Here is a 23,681-nt window from a genome sequence, read left to right as displayed (position 1 = left end):
AAGCATTGCTGTGTGCACACACATGTGCTGTGCATGTGCTGCATGTGTGTGCTGCATGGGTGTGCATGTGCTCTGCGCATGTGCTGTGTATGCATGTGCTGTATATGTACTGTGTGCATGTGCTGTGTGTGTGCTGCGTGTGTGCGCATGTGCTGTATGTCACGTTGTGTGTGCTGTTTGCATGTGCTATGTGTGCACATGTGCTGTGTGTGCTGTGTGTGCGCATGTGCTGTGTGCACGTGTGTGCTGTGTATGAGTATGTGCTGTGCCTGTGCGCATGTGCTGTGTGTATGCATGTGTTATGTGCTGTATGCGCACATGTGCTATGTCTGCATGTGTGTGTACGCATGTGCTGTGTGTGCATGTGCTCTGTATGTGCTGTTTCTGTGCATGTGCTGTGTGAACGTGCGCATGTGCTATGTGTGCATATGTGCTGTGTGTTTGCATGTGCTATGTGTATGCTGTGTGTGCACACATGCTGTGTGAGTGCGCATGTGCTGTGTGTATGCACATGTGCTGTGCGTGTGTGTGTGTGCACTCATCATGTAGGCCAGCAGGCAGGGTGGTGGTGCCTGGGTGGGGCAGGTGCACAGGTCCACGAGCGGGGAGACCTTGCTGCTTAAACGCAGTCCTGCATGGATGCAGAGAGTCAAGACCACAGCAGGTGGCAGGGGACCTCAGCCAGGCCCCTCCACGGCCACCTTGGGAATCCAAGGGGGATTCCGACTGCTCGGTCTGGCTTCTTCTGACACAATTTGGTACCAGTGCTTACGCATATTCTGACACATAAGATTTTTTAAAAAACGAAAAAGTAACTACACTGGCCAGGTGCAGGGGCTCACGCCTGTAATCCCGGTACTTTGGGGAGGCCAAAGTGGGAGGATCACTTGAGTCCGTGAGTTCAAGACCAGCGTGGGCGATAAAACAATAAAAGTTAGCAAGGTGAGGTGGCACGTGCCTGTATCCCAGCTACTTGGGAGGCTGAGGTGGGAGGACTGCTTAAGCCTGGCAGGCAGAGGCTACAGTGAGCCAGGATTGTGACACTGCACTCCAGCCTTTTTTTTTTTTTTTTTTTTGAGACGCTGTCTTTAAAAAAAAAAAAAAAAGAAAGTAAACCATACGGTGTGCAGATTTCTTTTTTTTCTTGCAGCCACAGATTTCCAGGCTCAAGCAATTTTCTCTTCTCAGTCTCCCAAGCAGCTGGGACTACAGGCCTGCATCACCATGCCTGGTTAATTTTTACTTATTTTACTTTTTCTTTTTTTTTTTTTGAGACGGAGTCTCGCTCTGTTGCCCAGGCTGGAGGCCAGTGGCGTGATCTCTGCTCACTGCAACCTCTGCCTCCCGGGTTCATGCCATTCTCCTGCCTCAGCCTCCAGAATAGCTGGGCCTACAGGCACCTGCCACCATGCCTGGCTAAGTTTTTGTATTTTTAGTAGAAATAGGGTTTCACCGTGTTAGCCAGGATGGTCTCGATCTCCTGACCTCATGATTCGCCCGCCTCAGCCTCCCAAAGTGCTGGGATTACAGGCGTGAGCCACCGCACCCAGCCAATTTTTGTTTTTAGAAGTGGACTCGGGCCGGGCGCGGTGGCTCAAGCCTGTAATCCCAGCACTTTGGGAGGCCGAGACGGGCGGATCACGAGGTCAGGAGATCGAGACCATCCTGGCTAACACGGTGAAACCCCGTCTCTACTAAGAAATACAAAAAATAGCCGGGCGAGGTGGCGGGCGCCTGTAGTCCCAGCCACTCGGGAGGCTGAGGCCGGAGAATGGCGTGAACCCGGGAGGCGGAGCTTGCAGTGAGCTGAGATCCGGCCACTGCACTCCAGCCTGGGCTACAGAGCGAGACTCCGTCTCAAAAAAAAAAAAAAAAAAAAGAAGTGGACTCTTGCTATGTTGCCCAGGCTGGTCTCGAACTCCTGAGCTCAAGAGATCCTCCCACCATGGCCTCCCCAAGCCCTAGGATTACAGGCATGAGCCCCAAGCCCAGCCTGTGTGCAGATTTGTAAGAGCAATTAAACGTGCTCTGTATCCACACAAGCCACATCACCCTCAGCAGCCCAAGCTGGGATGGCCCCTCCAGCTCAGCGTGGCCTCCCCCATCAGCCTCCAGGCTCTCCGTGCCCCTCTGTTGCCATCATCAGCTGGCAGGCACCCCTCATTATCCCCCGAGCCACCCAGTGCCACACCCGGGATGAGCCCCGGCCTCCCCGACCCCCAGCCTCCCAGGCTCTGAATCGCCTCCACCTTGTTTTTCATCCAGCTGCCAAGTAGCCTTTAGGACAGATGTGTGGTCGCTCCACAGACCACTCGCTGCCTGCAGACCAGGGCATAGCGCTGCCCTCCAGAGGCCCCAGTGGGAAGGGAGACCAACCAAAGACACCCCCCGCAGATGCCCACCCCTGCAGCTGCTCGCTGGCCAAGGGCATTGACACATCTGCCCCCACGAAGCTGCACCCTTTGAGCACAGATCCCCTAGCATGCACAACCCAGCACCTCCAAGTGTACCCATAAGTGCCTCAACACTCTGATGAAGACTCAGGGCAGAGAAGCCCGGGAGGCACCCCTGTGGGAACCACACCCATGGAGCTGCTCACCTGGACAGCCCCCTCCCACAGCACCTCCAGCTCCCCCAGCACTCCGCTGGCTCCCCCAGAACCTCCAGCTCCCCCAGAACCTCCGGCTCCCCCAACTCCGCCTGCCCTGCTTGCTGCTCCTGCATCTTGGCAGCGTGCGTCTCTGAGTTCCTGCAGGGCCGCTAGGTGCTGATGCTCCAGGAGCAGGACCTCGGCACCCACCCAGTCCAGGGCTTCGGTCCTCTCTTCCTCCAGCAGGCGTCTCTGATTGCACAGGGCCATGACCAGCTCCTTCCGTCCGGGAAACATCCAGACGTGCCACATCCCCACGCAGGGCACGGAAGGTGCACACACCCCACATGCTTCCCATGACTAAATCAGGCTATGGTTTGAAATGCACACTTCATGTGTGATATGCAAGTTCCTCCTTTCTGAATATTCTTTCAGAACTTCGTTTTCTTTAAACCAAACAAACCAAGAAAACCTAATTTTAAATCCACAGCTTGGGAACAAGTGCTATTCTCCAAAGCATCTGTTTGCCCGTGATCAAAACTGGGAACGAAAGGAAACTGAAGCTGGCGTCTGAGGACTCGCCTGGAGGGCCGCTCCCAGCGGCATCAGACCCCTTTCTAAATTCTGTCCAGAAAGACAACCTGGCTCCAGCTTCTCTCAAGAGGCGCCTCCCAAGCTGGGAGCAGTGGCTCACCCCTGTCATTCCAACTACCTGGGAGGCCAAGGCAAGAGGATCTCTTGAGGCCAGGAGTTCGAGACTAGCCTGGGCAACACAGAGAGACCCTGCCTCTTAAAAAACAAAAAAGAAACAAACCCCCAGAACTCCCTGACATCTGGTGAAGACAAGGACAGGACAGAGGCCCGAGACAGACACTGACTGCACCGTGCTCATGACAGCAGTCGGAGCCCTGAACATGTTCTGCTTTCTAGGAATTCCCCCGAGATCACATGCTCAGCCCACACAACACGGACAGCCTGAAACATAACATGAAATCCCCACAGCGGTTAAAGAAGGTTCCACTTTTCTCCTGTTCTCACACAGAGCTGAAGGAAAGGAAACAATACGCCAGCGCTCCGCAGCCTCACAACCGTTCCCCACAGTCAGGAAGGAGGAAGCCCTCGCGTGGCATGCTGGTATCGGGAAAAGAACACGTCCATCTTATCCAAGCTGGCAATTCCCTAGTTTATAATTTGGAATATGTACTTCCTAAACATCTGACAAGGTATTGATCTGCCAGAACAGCCATTTCTAACTGCCTCATCAGCTCTAGACCATGCCCCATCCACCCTGCAGCCAGGCCTACGCATCCCCTGCCTGCAGGGAGACAGGCCAGCCCCAGCGGCCCCACATGTTCAGCAGAGCAGACTCATCTACTTCAAGGCGACAAAACCTCAGAGACCTCACTGAGGGCAGAGAAAATGCAAGGTGTGTGTGATAAGACAACATGTGTCCTTTCCTGAGTCACAGGCACTGCAGATTCTGCAGCTGGGCGCCAGCCCAGGGCAACAGGGACTTCGCCAGAAAATCTTCTTCATGATAAAAACTTGAAGCTGGAAAATGAACCATCACTGCTTTTTCTGGTTTGTTTGTTTTTTTAGACAGAGTATTGTTCTGTCGCCCAGGCTCGAGTGCAGTGGCGTGATCTCAGCTGACTGCAAGCTCCACCTCCAGGGTTCACGTCATTCTCCTGCCTCAGCCTCCCAAGTAGCTGGGACTACAGGCGCCTGTCACCACATCTGGCTAATTTTTTGTATTTTTAGTAAAGACGGGGTTTCACCGTGTTAGCCAGGATGGTCTTGATCTCTTGACCTCATGATCCGCCTGCCTTGGCCTCCCAAAGTGCTGGGATTACAGGTGTGAGCTATTTTTGATTTTTTTTTTTTTTTTTTTTTTTTTTTTGAGATAGGGTCTCACTGTTACAGTCCAGGCTGGAGTGCAATGGCACAGTCTTAGCTCACTCTGCAGCCTCGACTTCCTGGGTTCAAGCAATCCTCCTGCTTCAGCCTCCAAAGTAGCTGAGACTACAAGTGAGTGCCCCCACACCCAGCTAATTGTTTTTATTTTTTGTAGACCACAGGCTGGTCTCAAACTCCTGGGCTCAAGTAATCCAACTGCCTCGGCCTCCTAAACTGCTGTGATTACAGACGTGAGCCATCATGCCTGGCCCATCACTGCTCTTGAAATGTGGCAAAAGGGTTTAATTACAGGAAACATCAATAAAGGAGGGGCCCAAGGTTCTGAATACACAACATGACAATCAGATCTACCCACAGCACCTGGAAACCAAGTCGGCTGCAGGAGTGCCAGTCAGCCTTGAGGAATACTCCAAAGCCCACAAAACCCCACACCAAGTCTGGGCCCTCTCACATGCGAGAGCAAAGCCTTTAGCAAGGTGCTTGTGATCAAAATAACCCTTCAACTCGATGTTTTAAAGCCCAGCTCAGGCCAGGTGCGGTGGCTCATGCCTGTAATCCCAGCACTTTGGGAGGTCAAGGTGAGTGTATCACCTGAGGTCAGGAGTTCAAGACCAGCTTGGCCAACATGGTGAAACCCAGTCTCTACTAAAAATACAAAAATTAACCGGGCATAGTGGCAGGCGCCTGTAATCCCAGCTACCTGGGAGGCTGAGGCAGGAGAATCGCTTGAACCCAGGAGGCGGAGGTTGCAGTGAGCCAAGATCGCACCACTGCACTCCAGCCTGGTGACACAGCAAGACTTTGTCTCAAAAATAAAAGAAATTAAAAAAAAAAAAAAGCCCAGTTCACAACGAGACCAGAAGTCCCCATTGATCTTGGCAGCCTGTGAGACATACAGACACCTGCACAGGCACACACAGCACGCACGCAGACATGTGACACACGGTGGAAACACACGGGTGGGGGGAGAGGTCTGCCCTGAGCTGGGGCAGGGCCCGGGCGCCTTACCTGGTGTGCTCCCTGCAGCTCGTGAGCCACGGTTCCGGCGAGCTCCGTGCTCGCTGCGGTTCGCAGGCCGTCCCGCTCAGACTGTAGCTCCTCGTCATGTTTTTGCTTCAGTTTCTCCAACTCTTGAGTCAAAATTGTTTGGTGAAGAGAGTCCTGTTTCCGCAGTTGTTCCTCAAAGTCTGCTCGTAAGAGCTCTAGGGCCCGCCTGTGCTCCTCACGGATGGTCTGAATTTCAGACAGGTAACAGGATTCCAAAGAATCAAGGCTGGACAGATGTCTGGTCTCCAGAGCGCTGAGGTCGGCAGCATGTTTCGTCTGCAGTTCGGCCACACGTGCGGCCAGCAGAGCCCCCTGCTTGCTCTCTAACGAGGCCGTCAGCTCACCCAGCGCTGCCTGGTGTCTGGCCTCGAGCTCTGCCGTCACTGACAGGAGCCGCTGCTGGTGCCTCTCCTGGAGGAGCTGTAGCTCGCGGGTGTGCTGCTCCTGGGCCTCCTGCAGGAAGGCATCCTGTTCTGCACTGAATTTCTCAGTGATCTCTTTACGTTCCTCTAAAAACCTGTGGCAACAAAGTGAACACAGGACAGCTAAATACGCACCCAGGAAGCATCGATCCTTGCAAAAGCCAAGTCAGTTTCCTAAAGGAAACGCCACTTCAACTGTTCAGGTCTTCGTTTTGGGATTTTAACTGCTCTTAGTACTTCTCCGTCTGCCACCAGAAATAACAAGTGGGAGAGAGAAGAGGCCCCAAGAAGCCAGAGGAGCCCAGAGGCCAAAGGCCAAAGCCATGGGAGTCACCAGGTCACAGACCACAGGTAGGACCCAACACCCTCGGCAAGAGACGGTGCACACATATCCCCACCAGAGCCATGCACGGCAGGTACAACCGACCTCCTACTCACACCAGGGCGTCCAAGCCAGGTCCCAACTAAGAAACCCAAGGCAATCTCTGCTCCTCAGCAGGGAAGGGGCACTGCCCATAGGGGCCCATGGGGAGGGCGAGGCCTGAGAACCCCATGACAGTGAATAGAATCCCATGGCAGTGAATTAAGGAGGTGCAGGTGGCACTCAGGGCCAAAGACAGAGGAAGTGAGAATCCTCACAGAAGGACCTGCTCCCATCAGGAGGCCAAAGAGCCTGGAGCCGGAGAGTCCTGCAAAATGCGGAGGCCTCCTAAGGGCGCTGGCGACACAGGACAGATGGCAAGAGGCACGGGCACCTCTGCGCCTGGAAGCCTCTCCTGAGGGCCTCCTTGGCTCAGCTCCACCACGAAGCACAAGTGTCGCAGCCTGGGGAGAAGAACGTCTGCTCGTGTTCATGCAGCCCTGGCGACTCGAACGTGAGTTTCTCCAACCCCAGAGCAGAGCCCTGTGTGGCCCCAAGTTCTCCAACCCCCGAGTGGGGCCCTCTGCGGCCCCAAGTTCTCCAACCCCTGAGCGGGGACCTCTGTGGCCCTGAGTTTTCCAATCCCCAAGCGGGGCCCTGTGCAGCCCTGGCTGCTGGGCAAGAGCTGGGTGGGGCAGACAGATGAGAAGGAATGGCACAGCCCAGGGACTGAGGCTCACAAAAAGGGGTCAGCACCAACAGGCAAAGAACCCAATGACTTTCTAAACCTCTTGAAAACTTCAGAGAAGAGTGTGTATGTTTTAGAAAAACATGCTTATTTTTAAAAATCACCTGTTTAAGTTAAAAAAAAATATAAAAACGCTTAGTGGATAAACTCCATGTCCTTATGACACCTTATAAACGAGGTTTAGCTTCTACTGTTCAAATCTTAAAACACGCGAAGAACAACAGAGACGATGACTGATGTTCACCCTGGATACCCACCCAGGGAGTGCAGGCTTAGGGGGCTTTGAGGCAGCGACTGCCAGCCTGCCTGTCCGAGCACAAAGCTGTCCCACTGCAATCAGGCTGAAAACCTAGAACGCCACACCTTGCTCCAGCTCCCTCCAGACCTTTTCGCCCAGTGGAGCCCACAACGGCTCCTCCCAGGAGCCTGCCCACCCTCTACCCTCCACGGTATCTGGCCTCACAGGGACTGCAGATGGCATCACCACAAACCCACCTGCTCCGGGCCAGTATCAGCTGCAGGGCACAGTCTTCCTTCATGTGGAGCGCAGCAAGCTCCCCATCCTGGGCTGTGGGCGGCTCCCGCCCACACTGGCTGCAACGCAGGGCATCGTCTGAAGTGAGCTCCTGTTCCAGCTGCTGCAGGCGGCCCTGCTGCTCCGTCAAGGACCTCTCCAGATCCAGGATCTGGGCTGCCTGTTGGTCCTGAAGCTGCCTCATTTCAGCTTCTCGAAGCTCAAACTTGTTTACGATGGTCTGTTTCTCGGATTCAGCCTTTTCTCTCAGTTCAAGAAGCATCAACGTTAACTTCTCCTCAGCTTCCCGCTGTAGCTCCTCCTTCATAACTTTCCAGTCCATTTCTTTTTTTTGGAATTCCTGTTTCATCAGCTCAGTCTTCTGCTTGGCATTATTTAGTTCCTCCTGGTGGTCTTCAACTAGATTGTGTTTTACCTATAGACAACATAATTTTATTTAGGAGGGAAGACGTTAATGTAAGAGATTATTAGAAGAGACAACCCAAACCCACCCCTGAAGACAGGGCAACTTTCACCACACACACACCCGTTACGCTGCACACAGCAATGGAAATGATTCTCACGTTAATGAGAACGGAAGAAACCTAAAGTGAACAAATCTAAAACTACATAAAATGCCTCCTACGTCCTGGCACCGAGAACTGACTATTCTTTCTCTCTGGAGCCCGCGGCCTCGACAGCAACCAACAACTGAAGGCAGCACACATCAGCCGAGCAAAGGCAGCAGCTGGAGTCTTCTTTGTTCGGACCAAGACCAGTGGCAGGACTCAGATCGGCCGCAGGCCTCCGTTAGGGGAATGCCAACCCCACAGATAGCGCTGGGCCACCTGCGGCAAGCAGGACCAGATGCCCAGGAGGCAAGAGCAGTTGATGGTGCGATGCTCCCGATCTGTACAAGGTCAATGCCAGGACAACAGAAGACCGTGAGCAAGGGGTGCATGAACTGCAAGGCACACTGTAAAGGGATCCTGTGCAGAGGGGGAGGAAGGAGAATGCAGACAGCAAATATCTTAATCTTTTTTTTGAGACAGGGTCTGGCTCTGTCACCCAGGCTGGATCACAGCTCACTGCAGCCTCAAACTCCTGGGCTCAAGCAATTCTTTATAGAGACAGGGTTCTGCATGTTGCCCAGGCTGATCTTGAACTCCTGAGCTCAAGCAATCCGCCTGCCTCAGCCTCCCAAAGTGCTGGGATTGTTATAGGTGTGAGCCACTGTGCCTGACTTCCTGACTTTCAAAGAGAGAGAAAGTAGGTCAATAAACTACTGAACTCATCAATAAGAAAGACAGACAAAAACCCAAAAAAGGCGTGCAAGATTGACCTCAACTCCTTATTTAAAAATTAAGTTATTAAAGTTTAGGGTCCTACTTCTGGTGATGCCTGTGCACCTCGCCAGACCAGCCCCCCAGAGACAACCACTATGAACTAAACAGAACATAACAAAAACCCTGAAGGCCGTGGAGAGACCCACAGGCAGACAGACCCTGGAGAGGGCTGGACGCTCAGAAGGAAGAAACGGCACTGGGCCATTTCTCTTTTTCCAGCCTTTCAGTAAGAGTAGGATCTGTCCATGCCCCACATACAGAAATCCAAAATCCCACATATGAGCCAGAGGAACTGGAGAGTGAGGGAGGAAAGAGAGCTGCAATGCCTGGGAATGAACCCCGCGCAAATCTCAGGCTGACCCCGATCTGTACATGCAAGGGGCAGACTCTAAAAGCAGCAACCCAGCCAAAGCTACAAGAACTGAATTAACACCACGCCGCCACCCACACAGACACAGGAGAGCGTGCAGTCTGAATTTAGCCAAGTGAACCACCTGCTGCAACAGAACCCAGCCCTCTTCAGAGGAGCAGGACAGCACCCAGAGTCTCCAAATCTATCGCTCACGGTGTCCAGGGTGCGACCTGAACCCAGCCAACACATAAATAAGCAGGAAAACATGACCCCTGCTGAAAACACAATCAATGGAAACCATCACCAAAACAAAACAGATCATAAAATCCGCAGAGAAGGGTTTTAAACATCTTTAAACACTGAACAAGAAACCCGTCACCTCAGACTTTTTTATGCCACAAAAATACTCCTCAAGAATCTAAGCAAAATAAAGACTTTTCAAAAAAACAGAGAAAATGTGTGCAGCACAGCAAGAGATGCGAAGGAGATCCTTCGGGCTGATGGGAATGACGCCACTCACTCAGATCCTCAGGAAGAAATGCAGAGCAGCAGAATGGCAAGTATAGGCCATTTTCCCTCTTAATTTCTTTCAAATAGCAGTTTTCCAAAGCAAATCTCCTGACACTGCAGGAGGCGGTGTGATGTCTAGTCTATGAGAACTGCAGCACAGAAGACGATGGGGAAGTGACAAAGCACCTGTGCAGTTAGAGGTCACAGTTTACACAGCGCAGCAGCGTGGTGACTCTCAGGAGATTGTACTGATAAAAGACAAGGTTAAGAATCTGTACTCTTTTTTTTCTCTTTTCTCTGAGATGGAGTCTCGCCCTGTCACCCAGGCTGGAATGCAGTCTCGTGATCGCGGCTCACTGCAACCTCTGCTTCCCAGTTTCAAGCGATTCTCCTGCCTCAGGCCCCCAAGTAGCTGGGATTACAGGCATGCACCACCATGCTCACCTAAGTTTTGTATTTTATTTATTTATTTTTTTTTTTTTAGTAAAGACAGGTTTTCCCCATGTTGACCAGGCTGGTCTCAAACTCCTGACCTTGGGTGATCCACCCACCTCCCAAAGTGCTGGGATTACTGGCCTGAGCCACCGCGCCAGGCCAAGAATGTGTATTTTAATCCCTGGAGCAACTATTAAAAACATAATGCAAAGAAAAATAATTTAATAGTCAACAAATACATTAAAATCAATTCTAGAAAATATTCAAATAACCCAAAAACACAAGAGAAAAGGAAAAGCAGAACCGTGACCACCAGATGCGCCTCACAGAAAAAACGAACAGTGAAACAGAAGACCTAAATCAACCAATCAGTAATTACAATAAACATTAATAGACTCAGCACTGCAATTGAAAGACAGAGATTATCAGAATGGCTTAAAAACTGCCAACTATGGCCAGGCGCGGTGGCTCACGCCTGTAATCCCAGCACTTTGGGAGGCCAAGACGGGCGGATCACAAGGTCAGGAGATCGAGACCAGCCTGGTTAACACAGTGAAACCCCATATCTACTAAAAATACAAAGAATTAGCCAGGCATGATGGCGGGTGCCTGTAATCCCAGATACTCGGGAGGTTGAGGCAGGAAAATGGCATGAACCTGGGAGGCAAAGCTTGCTGTGAGCCGGGATCGCGTCACTGTACTTCAGCCTGGGCAACGGAGCAAGACTCCATCTCAAAAAAAAAAAAAAATTTGCCAACTATATGCTGTCCATATAAAATGCACTTTACTTTCAATAGATTAAAAGTAGGCCAGGTGCAGTGGCTCACATCTGTATCCCAGCACTTTGGGAGGCTGAGGCGGGTGGATCACTTGAGCCCAAGAGCTTGAGACCAGCCTGGGCAACATGGCGAAACCCATCTCTACAAAAAATACAAAAATTAGCTCAGCATGGTGGTGCGTACCTGTACTCCCAGCTACTTGGGAGGCTGAGGTGGGAGGATCCCTTGAGTCTGGGAGGAAGAGGTTGCAGTGAGCCAAGACTGTGCCACTGCACTCCAGCCTGGGCAACAGCCTGTCTCAAAAAAAAATAAAAAATAAAAAATAAAATGAATAGAAAAAGATACATCAGATAAAAATGCACACGAAGGTTAGAACGACTGTATTGACAAAAGATGAGGGTAGGTGCGGTGGCTCACGTCTGTAATCCCAACAATTTGGGAGGCTGAGGCGGACAGATCATGAGGTCAGGAGTTCGAGACCAGCCTGGCCAACATAATGACACTCCGTCTCTATTAAAAATGCAAAAATTAGCCGAGTGTGGTGGCACGTGCCTGTAGTCCCAGCTACTTGGGAGGCTGAGGCAGGAGAATCGCTTGAACCCGGGAGGCGGAGGCTGCAGTGAGCCAAGATCATGCCTCTACATTCCAGCCTGGCGACAGAGTGAGACTCTGTGTCAAAAAAAAAAAAGAAAAAAAAAACCGGAGGTGGATTTTTTTTAGGAAGACATTACATCATAAATGTGTACATGTGTAACAACAGAGCTTCCACATATTCAAAACAAGAATTAAAATTAACAAGAGAGGCCGGGCGCGGTGGCTCAAGCCTGTAATCCCAGCACTTTGGGAGGCCGAGGCGGGTGGATCACGAGGTCAGGAGATCGAGACCATCCTGGCTAACATGGTGAAACCCCGTCTCTACTAAAAATACAAAAAAATAGCCGGGCGAGGTGGCGGGCGCCTGTAGTCCCAGCTACTCGGAGGCTGAGGCGGGAGAATGGTGTGAACCCAGGAGGCGGAGCTTGCAGTGAGCCGAGATCGCGCCACTGCACTCCAGCCTGGGCGACACAGCGAGACTCCGTCTCAAAAAAAAAAAAAAAAAAAAAAAAAATTAACAAGAGAGAAATCCACAGTCCTCTCCCCATAATTGATATAAGGAGGTAAAATGGTGGCCTGCAAAAATCATAAAGATACGAGCATCAAAAAGTCACTTGGGGCCAGGTGCAGTGGCTCACGTCTGTAATGCCAGCACTTTGGGAAGCCAAGGCGGGCGGATCACTTGAGATCACGAGTTTGAGACCAGCCTAGCCAACATGGTGAAACCCCGTCTCTACTAAAACTACAAAAATTAGCGTGGCCGGGTGCGGTGGCTCATGCCTATAATCCCAGCACTTTGGGAGGTGGAGGTGGGTGGATCATAAGGTCAGGAGATCGAGACCATCCTGGATAACATGGTGAAACCCTGTCTCCACTAAAAATACAAAAAAAAAATAAAAATAAAAATTAGCCAGGCATGGTGGCGGGCGCCTGTCGTCCCAGCTACTCGGGAGGCTGATACAGAATGGTGTAAACCTGGGAGGCGGAGCTTGCAGTGAGCCGAGATTGCGCCACTGCATTCCAGCCTGGGCAACAGAGCGAGACTCCATCTCAAAAATAAAAATAAAAATAAAAATAAAAAAATAAAAAAAATTAGCCGGGCCTGGTGGTGTGCACCTGTAATCCCAGCTACTTGGGAGGCTGAGGCAAGAGAAACGCTTGAACCCGGGAGGTGGAGGTTGCAGTGAGCTGAGATCGCACCACTGCACTCCAGCCCGGGTGACAGAGCAAGACTTCGTCTGAAAAAAGACAAAAACAAAAACAAAACAAGTCACTTGGGCAAGTCTGTCTTCAGCCAACAGTGCCAGAGAAGGCCACACACTGGTGGCTGCAGGTGCCATCGGCACACGACCATCGGCCCACCTACCACCTGCCCGGCTCCCCACAGGGCTCCACCCTTACCTCTGTTTTGCTGGAAGTCCTTACCAACACCTGAGTTTACCAAACCGCAAGGGATCAGACCTGCAGGTCATCACAGCTTCCTATCAAGCTGTCTCTTGATGGAGAATGAAAATCATTCTCGGGGAGACATTCACAGGGAGGAGCAAAGGGGTGGGAGAAACAGGACACAAACAGAAACGAAAACACTGTCACAAGCATGAGCTTGAGTCAGAACACACATGACAAGACGCAGTAATTTCGGTTCACGTTAACTCCACTGCTCCAGCATGGGATGGGCCCCGAGCTGCCCTGGCTGTAAGCAAAGCCCATGGGCCATGTGGAGGCTGCTGTCTTGTCGCTCTACCATCGTTTATGACACGACAGTGACTTCATACTCGCAGAGGGCGAGGAAGAGCGTCAGTGGGCGCCTCTTCCACGGGGCAACACAGCACAGGAAGAGCCTGGGGAACGTGGATACAATTTAAGACGTGGGGTGAGCATCAGAGGCCACCCACGTGCTTGGCACCCAGGCTCGTGCCTCCTCTCGGAGCCCTCTGAGGACACCTGGACAGTTTCCCTAAGAAATCTTGATTCAGAGGGCCAGGTATGGGGGCTCACACCTGTAATCCCAGCACTGTGGGAGGCCGAGGCAGGCGGATCACTTGAAGTCAGGCGTTTGAGACTAGCCTGGCCAACAAGGTCAAACACTGTCTCTACAAAAAATACAAAAATTAGCCAGGCATAGTGGCACATGTTTGTAATCTCAGCTATCAGAGGATCACTTGAAATCAGGAAGCAGAGATTGCAGTGAGCTGAGATCGTGCCACTGCACTCCAGCCTGGGCAACAGAATGAGACTCTGCTTCAAAACAAAACAAAAAAAAAGAAATCTTCACTTAGAACTTCAGTTTTTCCCCTGTGCTGACTCTGACGAGATTCTCTCCAACCACCACCCACTACTGGCATTGCCAGGAATAGTTTCAAGAATTTACAGGACTGTTGCCCTCACAAATGTGGCAGGTGCTGGGCTGTCCCCAGGACGCCCCTCCACACACGAGGACACAAGCCTTTCAAGCGGAAGAGGGCAAGGACTCAGGCGGGAGGCGCTGGGCTGTGGAGTCACGACTCACCTTCTCCAAATTCTCCTTCAGACGGGTTTCATGCTGCAACTTCTCGTACAAATTTCTGTTTTCTATTTTTAGGAGTTCAATTTCTTCCTTGAGTTCAGTCTGAAGAAGCGAAAGTTTAACCTTATGCTCAGTTTCCAGACCCAAGACTCTGGCTGCCACCTCTGTGTTGGCCTCCAAGGCCCTGTCCTGCACACCCTGGAGATGCACCCAGGGAAGCTCTGTGTGGACAAGGAGCAGGGAAGACAGTCAGGCCAGAGCTGGCCCTCGACGGAGCCCACAATCTGCACAGGCAGAACAGCAACCTATCAACGCTTCCGACAGCAGACACCACGGATTTTCAGGCTCTGTGCTGACTCAGTGATGAAAGCAGGCACGGCTCTCTCGTCTCCCCTCCCTTTCAGGACACCTCCATGCTGCCCCAGCACAGCCCCGTCCTGAGTCACAGCGATGTCCTGGGCCCACACGACAGCTACACGGCCCGCCCAGGCCACTCCTTCATGTCAGGTTTGACAAGTGACCCTCCACGAGTTCCTGAGTGAGCCTCATGCCTGTGACCAGCTGTGGGCACATGTGTGTCACTCAGGGTCTATGAGGCAGCCACAAGGACAGGGCCTTGAGCTCAGGGGCCCGGCAGGGTTCCCGTCCCAGCCCCTCCCCCTGCTGCTCTGTGCCCGGGCACGCTACCCCCTGCATTTCTTCCTCTGCAGAAGAGGAAAAAGGCAGAATGGACTATGTGGTGGCCAAGCACCAGTGGCGCTGACAACCATGCATATCAAGGGGCGGCTGTGGGGACAGCTGTGGTGCAGGACAGACGGGAGTGAGAACCAGATGCAGGCACCGCTGCACCACCCCCCAGCTTGAAGGAGGTCCAGGCTTCTCTCACCTTGGCCACAGCCCAGAGTGGAGTCAGACCACCCACCTCCCAACAGGACCCATGGCCTCAGCCCCTCATCCCCACCATGGACGGCAGCCCCACCATCAGCACAGTCCACGCCAATGGCCAGGGCTGCCTGCCCCTCCTGGAACCCGTGAGTGGTCAGTGTCTGGCGCCACGGGACCACAACTGTGAGATGACTGAGGTTTCCTCTCCGTCCCCTTCTGACCCCACAGCCCTGTGCCCTGTGCCCTGCCTGGACATCCCACAACCTTAGCCTGAGTAGGTGAGTTGGGGGAGCTGGGCCTGCTGGGAGCAGAGCAGGGTCCTGGAAAAGCCTCCCCTGGGCCCAGTGGACACACATTCTCCCTCCAAAGGTGAGTGGTCATCCAGCAATCCCCATGACCCCCAGGGTGGCCACCCAGGTCAGACCTGCCCTGCTGGGGCGCTGGCCCAGGACCCGCGCTCCTGCCCAGCCAGTGATCCCGCTCTAACACCAAACCCTCATCAGGACACACTCTGTTGAGGTGCCAACCCCAGCAGAAGAGGTCGGAGCACTCAGCTGCTTCATGGAGGACTTGGATCGAACCCAGGCTCCCAGGCTCTCGGAGAACGTCCCCCAGACCCGGGATCTGCCGACACCATGGCAGGGCGGGAGGGGCCCACCTTGGCTGCACCCTTCGGAGGGCTCCAGATGCCACCCGTGTCCCAGTGCTGAAGTCTCCGCACAGCAACTGTCTGAGATGTGCCCCTCACGCTGGATGCAGAGGGGAGACTCCGGCGCTTCCAATAGGTGCCTGTGGCTTTCTTCTAACTCTGCCTGGAAGCATGGCAGGCTCTCCTACAGAGAAACCACGTGGACAAGCACATCAGTGAGCCGAGCTACCTCGCCGGCAGCTATAACCCTCAAAGGTGTTTCCCACTACGCACAAAGAAAACTCAAACCTCACCAGGTTCATGAGACCACACGCGGCGCCCTGGTGAACTCTGCCAGCCCACAGGCATGCTCACATGCTCTCCAGCCCACACCTGTCTCTTAGCCAGGCCTCCGGAAGACATACACGAACTGGTGGCACTGACAGGGTGCTCTCCAGCGGGGGAAGAGCCCTGGACTGGGCAGACCTCTCCTCAATGATCTCAGCAGCAAGGTCAGTAGGGCATGTGCCCCTCGCGTCTCTGCTGGTGGCCTCACATCTCAGGGCTGGGCTCTCTTCTCAAGGCCAGCCTCCTGTGACCACCGCCCACTAACAGCTGTGTCCTCATCACACCCACGCACAGAGGCAGGGGTTGGCTCTCAGGTGATACAGGGACACCTGGTGGGGCTGCCCACCCCACCCCTTCCCGGGTTCTCTCTCCAGGGCAGGGCCTGCTCATGGGAAGGTCCTGGCTGCCTGTTCCAGCTGGGCCCTTGCCCTTCTCTGGCGTTTCCCCCAGAGCCTCTTGTGCAGCGAATTCTGTCTTGGGGTCTGCTTTGCAGGGAACTCAAACTGGCCCACAGCCCCCTGCTACCCTGCCTGGCCACCCTGTGGCCTCCAGCAGGCCTGGGACCCTGCTCCAGAGTGAGGGCTCCTGGCCGCTGGGCCAAGATGCCCCGGGTTCCCTTCCACTGGTTCCACCGTGCAACAAGCCATTCAGTGCTGCCCCTACATCTCCTCCCTGCCCTCCTGCGTGTCCTCTGGAGCCCGACGCTGGGCTTGCTCATGCTGCACAGCAAGCACTCCACAGTCACGTGTACTGGTGGGCACCACGCTGGCAGCACAGACCCGGAACACGATCATCCCAGAAGTTCTGCTTGGACAGCACTGCCCCACAGAAGTTAAAGGTGACGGAAATGGCAGCATGGAAGCAACTCAAGGAAGAAACACAAAAGCCAGCAGACCCTGTGTGTACTCAAAGCAAAGACACAATTTCACACCCTTCGAACTGCCACTGTCAAGTCTGACAAACGCAGTCCACTGCAGGGAGGAGGCCCTGCCCAAGCCAGGGCATCCCGGGGCTGAGGGAGGGGCTCCGGCTCCCCCAGCCACCCCCTTTCCTGATCAAACTGTGCACGGTGAGGCCCACCGTGGAGCAGCAGTGAGGTCGGGGCAGCATCCGCAAGCAGCCTTCCTCCCCTGGACAAGGCGGGAGGGATGGAAACACAGGCTCCATAATGTGGAAGACGCCCGGCTGGAAGGTCAAGAGCACAGGACTCTCCCTCTCCTCAGCGTGCGGCCAATTACCTTATGTCGCTCAGGGTTGAGTTCATCAACGTGATCTTTTCTTCCTCTCTCAGGTTTCTCTTCTAAACCCACACAGGACAACCTGAAAAGAAAACATTTTATAAAAACTTTACACACATGTCCCTTTTCCATGTGCGCTCCATTTCCTCCCCAGGACCGACTGTTCACAGTGGAAGTGCCTCCTCATGCTTCCAGTCAAGGACGGGCAATGCCCACGTGCAGGGAGCCGTGGCAGTTGCAAAGCCAGGGACACAGCATAGGGACACGCAGACCTGGAATAGAGTGTGCCCGCCACTGACTCTCTCTCTCTCTCACGCACACACACACGACACACAGACCTGGACGAGAGTGTGCCCACCACTGACTCTCTCTCTCTCTCACGCACACACACACGACACAAACACACAGACCTGGACGAGAGTATGCCTGTCACTGACACACACACACACACCAGGGACACAGCACAGGGACACGCAGACCTGAACAAGAGTGCGCCTGTCACTGACTCACACTCTCTCACACACACACACACACACCAGGGACACAGCACAGGGACACGCAGGCCTGGAAGACAGCGTGCCCACCACTGACTGACACACACACACACACACCCCAGGGACACAGCACAGGGACGCACAGGCCTGGACAAGAGTGCGCCCATCACTGACTCACAGATACGCAGGCCTGGAGGAGAGCGCCCCTGCCACTGATACACACGCACACACTGGCCTGGACGAGAGAGCGTCCACCACCAACATATACACACAGGCCTGGACGAGAGTGTGGCCACCAACAGCTCACGCACACACACATGCAGGCCACGCTCAGGTGCCCATGCCTGTGTCATCTGTTGAGTCTGGACCATAAAATGTGTGTGTATAAAAGGCCATTGGTGCCCACGGGCACAAAATCACCAACAAAATGACCCCGGAACTCGGAGCCCGGCCCCTGTGCGGCCGGAACTGAGGCTGGAAGCTGCTTTGCGTACCCAACTTCCACGGGGTCCAGAAGAGCATCTTCACTCGCCCCCTGCAGCCTCTGCTGCAACAGGGTTAGGTCTTCCTGGTAAGTTTTCTCGGCATCCCTTAATTTCTTTTCAAAATAAATCCTCAGTTGCTCCAGTTCGGACTCGTGCTGGGTTTTTTCTCGCTGTTTCAGCTGCTCTAAATCTTCCACGTGAGAGGCTCGCGCCAGGAGCTGCTCATGTAGCTCTGCATACACAACGGAGTCAGGCAATCGTCTTAAAATGGGACACGCACAACAAGCCAGGCGAGAGGCAAGAGCCTGGTTACCTGTGGTAACCAGGGGCAGAACTCGGAAAAGGGCCCATCCCAGAACCTGAGAGTGACGAGGGACCCCCGGGGGCTTAGACTCGCATATGCCCCTGAACGTGCAGAGCTCTCTGGAAGCGGTGGCAAGAGCCACAGGGCCGGGAACAAGAGCAGCCCTCGAAGTGGCAGGGATGTGGTGCGCACCGTCAGCAAGGAGACAGCCAATAGTCCTGCAGCCCCAGGAAACTGGATCCAGACCAACCTCAAACCCAGAAGCAGGCTCATCAGGTTGGCACACGACGGCTGATACCTGGATGTGGGCTATGGGGGACCCTGGACAGAAAACCCAGCTGCACCATCCTGGACTTTCTGTAAGCTAACAACTGTGTTGTTTTAGGCAACCAAGTTTGTGATAATTTGTTACACAGCAGCAGAGAAGCACCACGGACCCTAAGAGAACGTGTCCCCATGGCTACTGTGGTCAGAATACAGCCCGCTGCTCTACAGTGGCTGACAGCCATCGACAGGCACCCCAGAGACGGCAAACCGGGGTTCTCTGCATGGGTCCCAAGAGGCAGGACAGAGACAAGCAGAGGACCAAGCCAGAGCCAGAGCCTGCAGGGACCAGCTGTGCCTGTGGCCCCTTCAGCTTCTCTCTTCTCCAGCCTCCAGTGACAGACAGACCCCCAGGGAAAGGTAAATCGACATGCTCTCGACATGGTCCCGACAGGGTGCAGGGCTGGGAGGTGGAGCCAGGCCTGGTGCCCTGGTGACAGTGGCGGTGTCTCCAGTTCTTTCTCCTCAGTGCTCTTTGTTCCAAATCCCACCACCCACAAGGACAAGTTGGGCCAGAAGGCTCTGTCTGCGCATGAGCACCAGGAGACACGCAGTGGTTCACCCTCCTGTCCTGTGGCCCTGGGTGCCAGTGCCTGAATTGGGCTTGGCCAGCCCCTGCTCTCAAGCACCATCCTCCCCGTGGCACAGAGACCTCTGACATGGAACAGCGGGCCTGGGGTCGGGGTCTCCAGAGGAGCTCAGCTATAAGGGGACACCGGGACCAGAGCTGCCTTCACCAAGTGGCCTGGAGAGCTGGGGCCACAGGAGCCTGGCAGCAGGATGTGGGGCACTGCCCTGTGACCCCAGACACCAGGTGAGCCCACTCTTGGACAGCACTCAACCATCCTTCCGAGGCAAACGCTCCGCACCATTGGTGCTTTCCTTAGACTTGAAGGCACCCCGAGAGTGTCAGTCTCGGCCTTGAGGGACGCACAGGTGCACGCCACTGCTGCACTGATCTGCTTAGCATAAAGCCAGGGCTGTCTCCCACAAAGCAAACCTCCACCTTCAAACCATGCACCTCAACCTTCAGGATGTCAAGCAGGTAAATCCACTTTTTTGTGTTTGCTAGAATTGTTAAATTCTGGCTTGCGGTTACAACAATGAGAAACGCACAGCTTCAGCTTTGGAGGATCTGAATTTCCCAACACAATTCCTTACCACTCAATTCCTGTCTACTGGTCCTGGCAGAATCAAGCTGGGACCACAAGCGCCTGATCTCTTCTTGTGACTGTGCCTTCAGGTCTTCATACGATGCCTGAAGATTCTCTAACTGGAAAAAGCAAAGCGTCCAGGTGAGACTCTCATGAGCTGAAGGCCCCCACCCCAGCAGTGGTTTTATCCCTGCCACTGCGAACCTCAGGGTAAAAGCTCACATCCCAAACCTGCAGCTCAGAGAAAGCCAGCCACAGCAGAGACCAAGAGAGCTCTGTCCATGACAAGTGGGATCAGTCAGTGCTGGCCCCACGAGGCCAGGCACTTTCAGAATCTCAGGAACTTCCAGGTCTGTTTGTCTCAGCCGAGGAGTTGGCACGGCCAGGTTCCATGCCAGCCGCAGCTGTGCGGTTTCATCTTGTGCACCTCCCTGCTTCCGTTTAGGGTCACACACACAGACTGCTGAATGGAATGGAGGGAGTCTTACTAGCCCACAGTACCCAAGACTACCAAACAGGGAGTTTCCCACTTTCAATACTTTTACATTAAGGAAGCAGGTCCCTCTTACACTGACACTAAATTTCTCTGTACGTTCAGCAAGAGCCCAGCCCAGCGCGGCACAGAGTGATGTCCTCCTGGGCAACGCTGCACCTGGGGCTGGCCTGTCCTTCTCGTGGAAACGGCCCCTCCTACCTTTCCCCATCACAAGCATCAGGACCAGAAGATGCTACCGGCCCCCTCTTTCCCATCTGGGAGGGAGAGCCTGGAAGGGCCCAGGGAGAGAATCGGGGTGTGGAGTGAGCCCCGGCCTAGACTCTCTGCAGAAGAGGAGGGTATGTGGGCACCAGAGGCCCACTGGGAGACACAAGGGGCCCAAGACAAGCCTCTCTAAGACTACAGACCCCAACTACTTCCGTATTCTCAGGTTTGTAAATCTTTCACACACCACGATTAACCCTATCTCTGATTTATGCTTTAATTTCTTTAACTAATTCTTGGGATACTCAGTTTGAGTCTCAGGTTTGTCAGGCCTCCAGTGAGGACCTGGCCACATCGACGTTTTGACATGTAGCGTTTCATTAGAGAAGCATCTTGAATACACACAGCAGAAATGTTTGCTAACTTTTCCTAGGAATCTCATGTGTACTGAATTACTGTTAGAGGATGTGGCCTTACACTCCTACCTAGTGTTTGAAATTTGTGTAACTGTCTCAGGGACACCTGTAAAGAATATGCATTTCTAAGTATAAGACTGAACATAATTATTAAATCACTCTCGCAGACTATATGCTTACACTTTTATTCACCACTGACAGTCTTTCTATTTTTTAATTTATTTTATTTTATTTATTTATTTATTTTTGAGACAGAGGCTCGCTCTGTCACCCAGGCTGGAGTGCAGTGGTGCGATCTCAGCTCACTGCAACCTCCACCTCCCAGGTTCAAGCAATTCTCGTGCCTCAGTCTCCCGAGTAGCTGGGATTACAGATGCCCGCCACCACGCCTGGCTAATTTTTGTCTCAAACCCCTGACCTCATAATCTGCCCGCCTTGGCCTCCCAAAGTGCTAGAATTACAGGCGTGAGCCACTGTGCCCAGACAGTCTCTTTAAATTTAGTACTTAAGTTTTAGCAAATAACATAATATGAAATAGCCCAATTCCAAAATCTGTTAAAACACCCCTAATAGGCCGGGCGCGGTGGCTCAAGCCTGTAATGAAAGCACTTTGGGAGGCCGAGACGGGCGGATCACGAGGTCAAGAGATTGAGACCATCCTGGCTAACATGGTGAAACCCCGTCTCTACTAAAAAAATACAAAAAAAAACTAGCCGGTCGAGGTGGCGGGCGCCTGTAGTCCCAGCTACTCGGGAGGCTGAGGCAGGAGAATGGCATAAACCCGGGAGGCGGAGCTTGCAGTGAGCTGAGATCCGGCCACTGCACTCCAGCCTGGGCGACAGAGCGAGACTCCGTCTCAAAAACAAACAAACAAACAAACAAAAATCCCTAATATACCAAGTAATTAAAATAACCAGGCTGCTACCCACCTCCAGCCGTTTTTCTTTTTCGCTCTCTTTGAACTTGAACTCCAAGTCTTCTAAACACCGGCAGTGCTCGGACTGCAGGTCTTCACGTAACTTCTCAATCGCTGCTAGATGTTGACTCTCCAGGTTCCTAAGGGCCGCTGGAAAGGTAAAGCAACGCCACTTGGTTTACAAGACATCACTCTCCTCAACGGCAACCTCAGTGACAATAATGGCACATGCAGAGCGCTGCCACCCAGAGCCCCATCCTGGGCACCCCCACCTCCCCCGGGCCCCTCATTTGAGCCTCACATGCCTGATAGCGCAAGGGGACATCGCCTACCCATGCCACCCACCAGGAGGGTCACATTGGAACACACAACCCTGGAGTTTCAAAAGTGAACAAGCACAACGCTGCTGCTTTGATAATAATTTAGCAACTGAACATGCCAAGAAAAATCTCTGAAACAAAGATCGGGAAGGTTTAAGGACCCTGAGAGACCTGTGACCCCTGACGGCCACCAGCATGTCACACGTGCACGGAGCCATCCAGCATTTAGAAGCAAGGCATTTTGTGTGCGCAATGACACATGGTGACATGAACGACATTCCTTCCAGTACTACCCAGGAAAACTCAGTCCCACTCCAAACTTTCTCATTCTCATTACTCACATTCAGCCTGGTTTTTGTCTTGAAAAATCTTCTCCAACTCAGCTCTCTGTTCTGCCAATTCTTTCTGAAACTGGTTTTGTAAATCCTCCATTTCTGACTGATGCTTTGCAGACAATTCTTTGCGTAGATTTTCTAAACATAAATCTTTTTCAGATTCCCAGTCTTCCTTCAGGGTCTAATTTAAAAGAAAAAAAAATTAAAGTCAATAGTTGATTATCTGTGCTAAAGAAATTTAAACCACACAGTCAAAACCTATGAGCAGGCCAGGTAAAGTGGCTCATGTCTGTAATCCCAGCACTTTGAGAGGCTGAGGCCGGCAGATTGCCTGAGCCCAGGAGTTAGGATTAGAGACCAGCCTGGGCAACATAGTGAGACCCCATCTCTACAAAACAAATACAAAAATTAGTGGGGTGTGGTGGCATGCGCCTATAGTCCCAGCTACTCGGGAGGCTGAGGCAGGAGATCAAATGAGCCCAGGAGGTCAAGGCTGCAGTGAGCTGTGATTGTGCCACTGCACTCCAGCCTGGGAGGCAGAACGAGACCCTGTCTCAAAAAAAAAAAAAGAAGAACTGACAGTCATGGCCCCCAACTAAACTGCCCTGACAGGCCTGACACCCAGTCTCTAGCCTGAATGCTGGCAGGACAGAAAAGCAGAAGCATCCAGGAGGCAAGCAGTTGAGGAAAAGGGAGCAAGGATGACCCACCCCGAAACAGACCAGCCTCTGCACACAAGGACCACACACCCCGAAACAGACCAGCCTCTGCACACAAGGACCACACACCCCGAAACAGACCAGCCTCTGCACACAGGGAGAGGACCACACACCCCGAAACAGACCAGCCTCTGCACAGGGACCAACCACCCCAAAATAGACCAGCCTCTGAACACAAGGACCACCCACCCTGAAACAGACCAGCCTCTGAACACAAGGACCACCCACTCCGAAACAGACCAGCCTCTGCACAGGGACCAACCACCCCGAAACAGACCAGCCTCTGAACACAAG

At 53.2% G+C, this 23,681-nt stretch overlaps 1 protein-coding gene across 7 annotated transcripts in view; it reads right to left on the bottom strand.

Annotated features, from left to right (window-relative positions):
- PCNT (pericentrin) overlaps positions 1-23,681 on the bottom strand; it is a 120,311-nt gene that overhangs the window by 72,159 nt on the left and 24,471 nt on the right. For all 7 annotated transcript variants that reach the window (XM_031665839.1, XM_031665845.1, XM_031665844.1 and 4 more), the window contains exons 6-14: positions 22,675-22,849; positions 22,027-22,163; positions 19,989-20,100; positions 18,209-18,431; positions 17,221-17,302; positions 15,665-15,839; positions 14,125-14,342; positions 7,581-8,035; positions 5,516-6,071 (exon numbers count right to left, since the gene is read on the bottom strand). In XM_031665839.1, the coding sequence (XP_031521699.1) occupies positions 5,516-6,071; positions 7,581-8,035; positions 14,125-14,342; positions 15,665-15,839; positions 17,221-17,302; positions 18,209-18,431; positions 19,989-20,100; positions 22,027-22,163; positions 22,675-22,849 (2,133 nt within the window). The remainder of the gene's footprint in view (positions 1-5,515; positions 6,072-7,580; positions 8,036-14,124; positions 14,343-15,664; positions 15,840-17,220; positions 17,303-18,208; positions 18,432-19,988; positions 20,101-22,026; positions 22,164-22,674; positions 22,850-23,681) is intronic.

Source organism: Papio anubis, chromosome 4 (genome assembly GCF_008728515.1).
Source record: "Papio anubis isolate 15944 chromosome 4, Panubis1.0, whole genome shotgun sequence".
NCBI lineage: Eukaryota > Metazoa > Chordata > Mammalia > Primates > Cercopithecidae > Papio > Papio anubis.
Note: the sequence above shows the minus strand (reverse complement) of the source record. Positions and strands in the feature narration are given on the sequence as shown.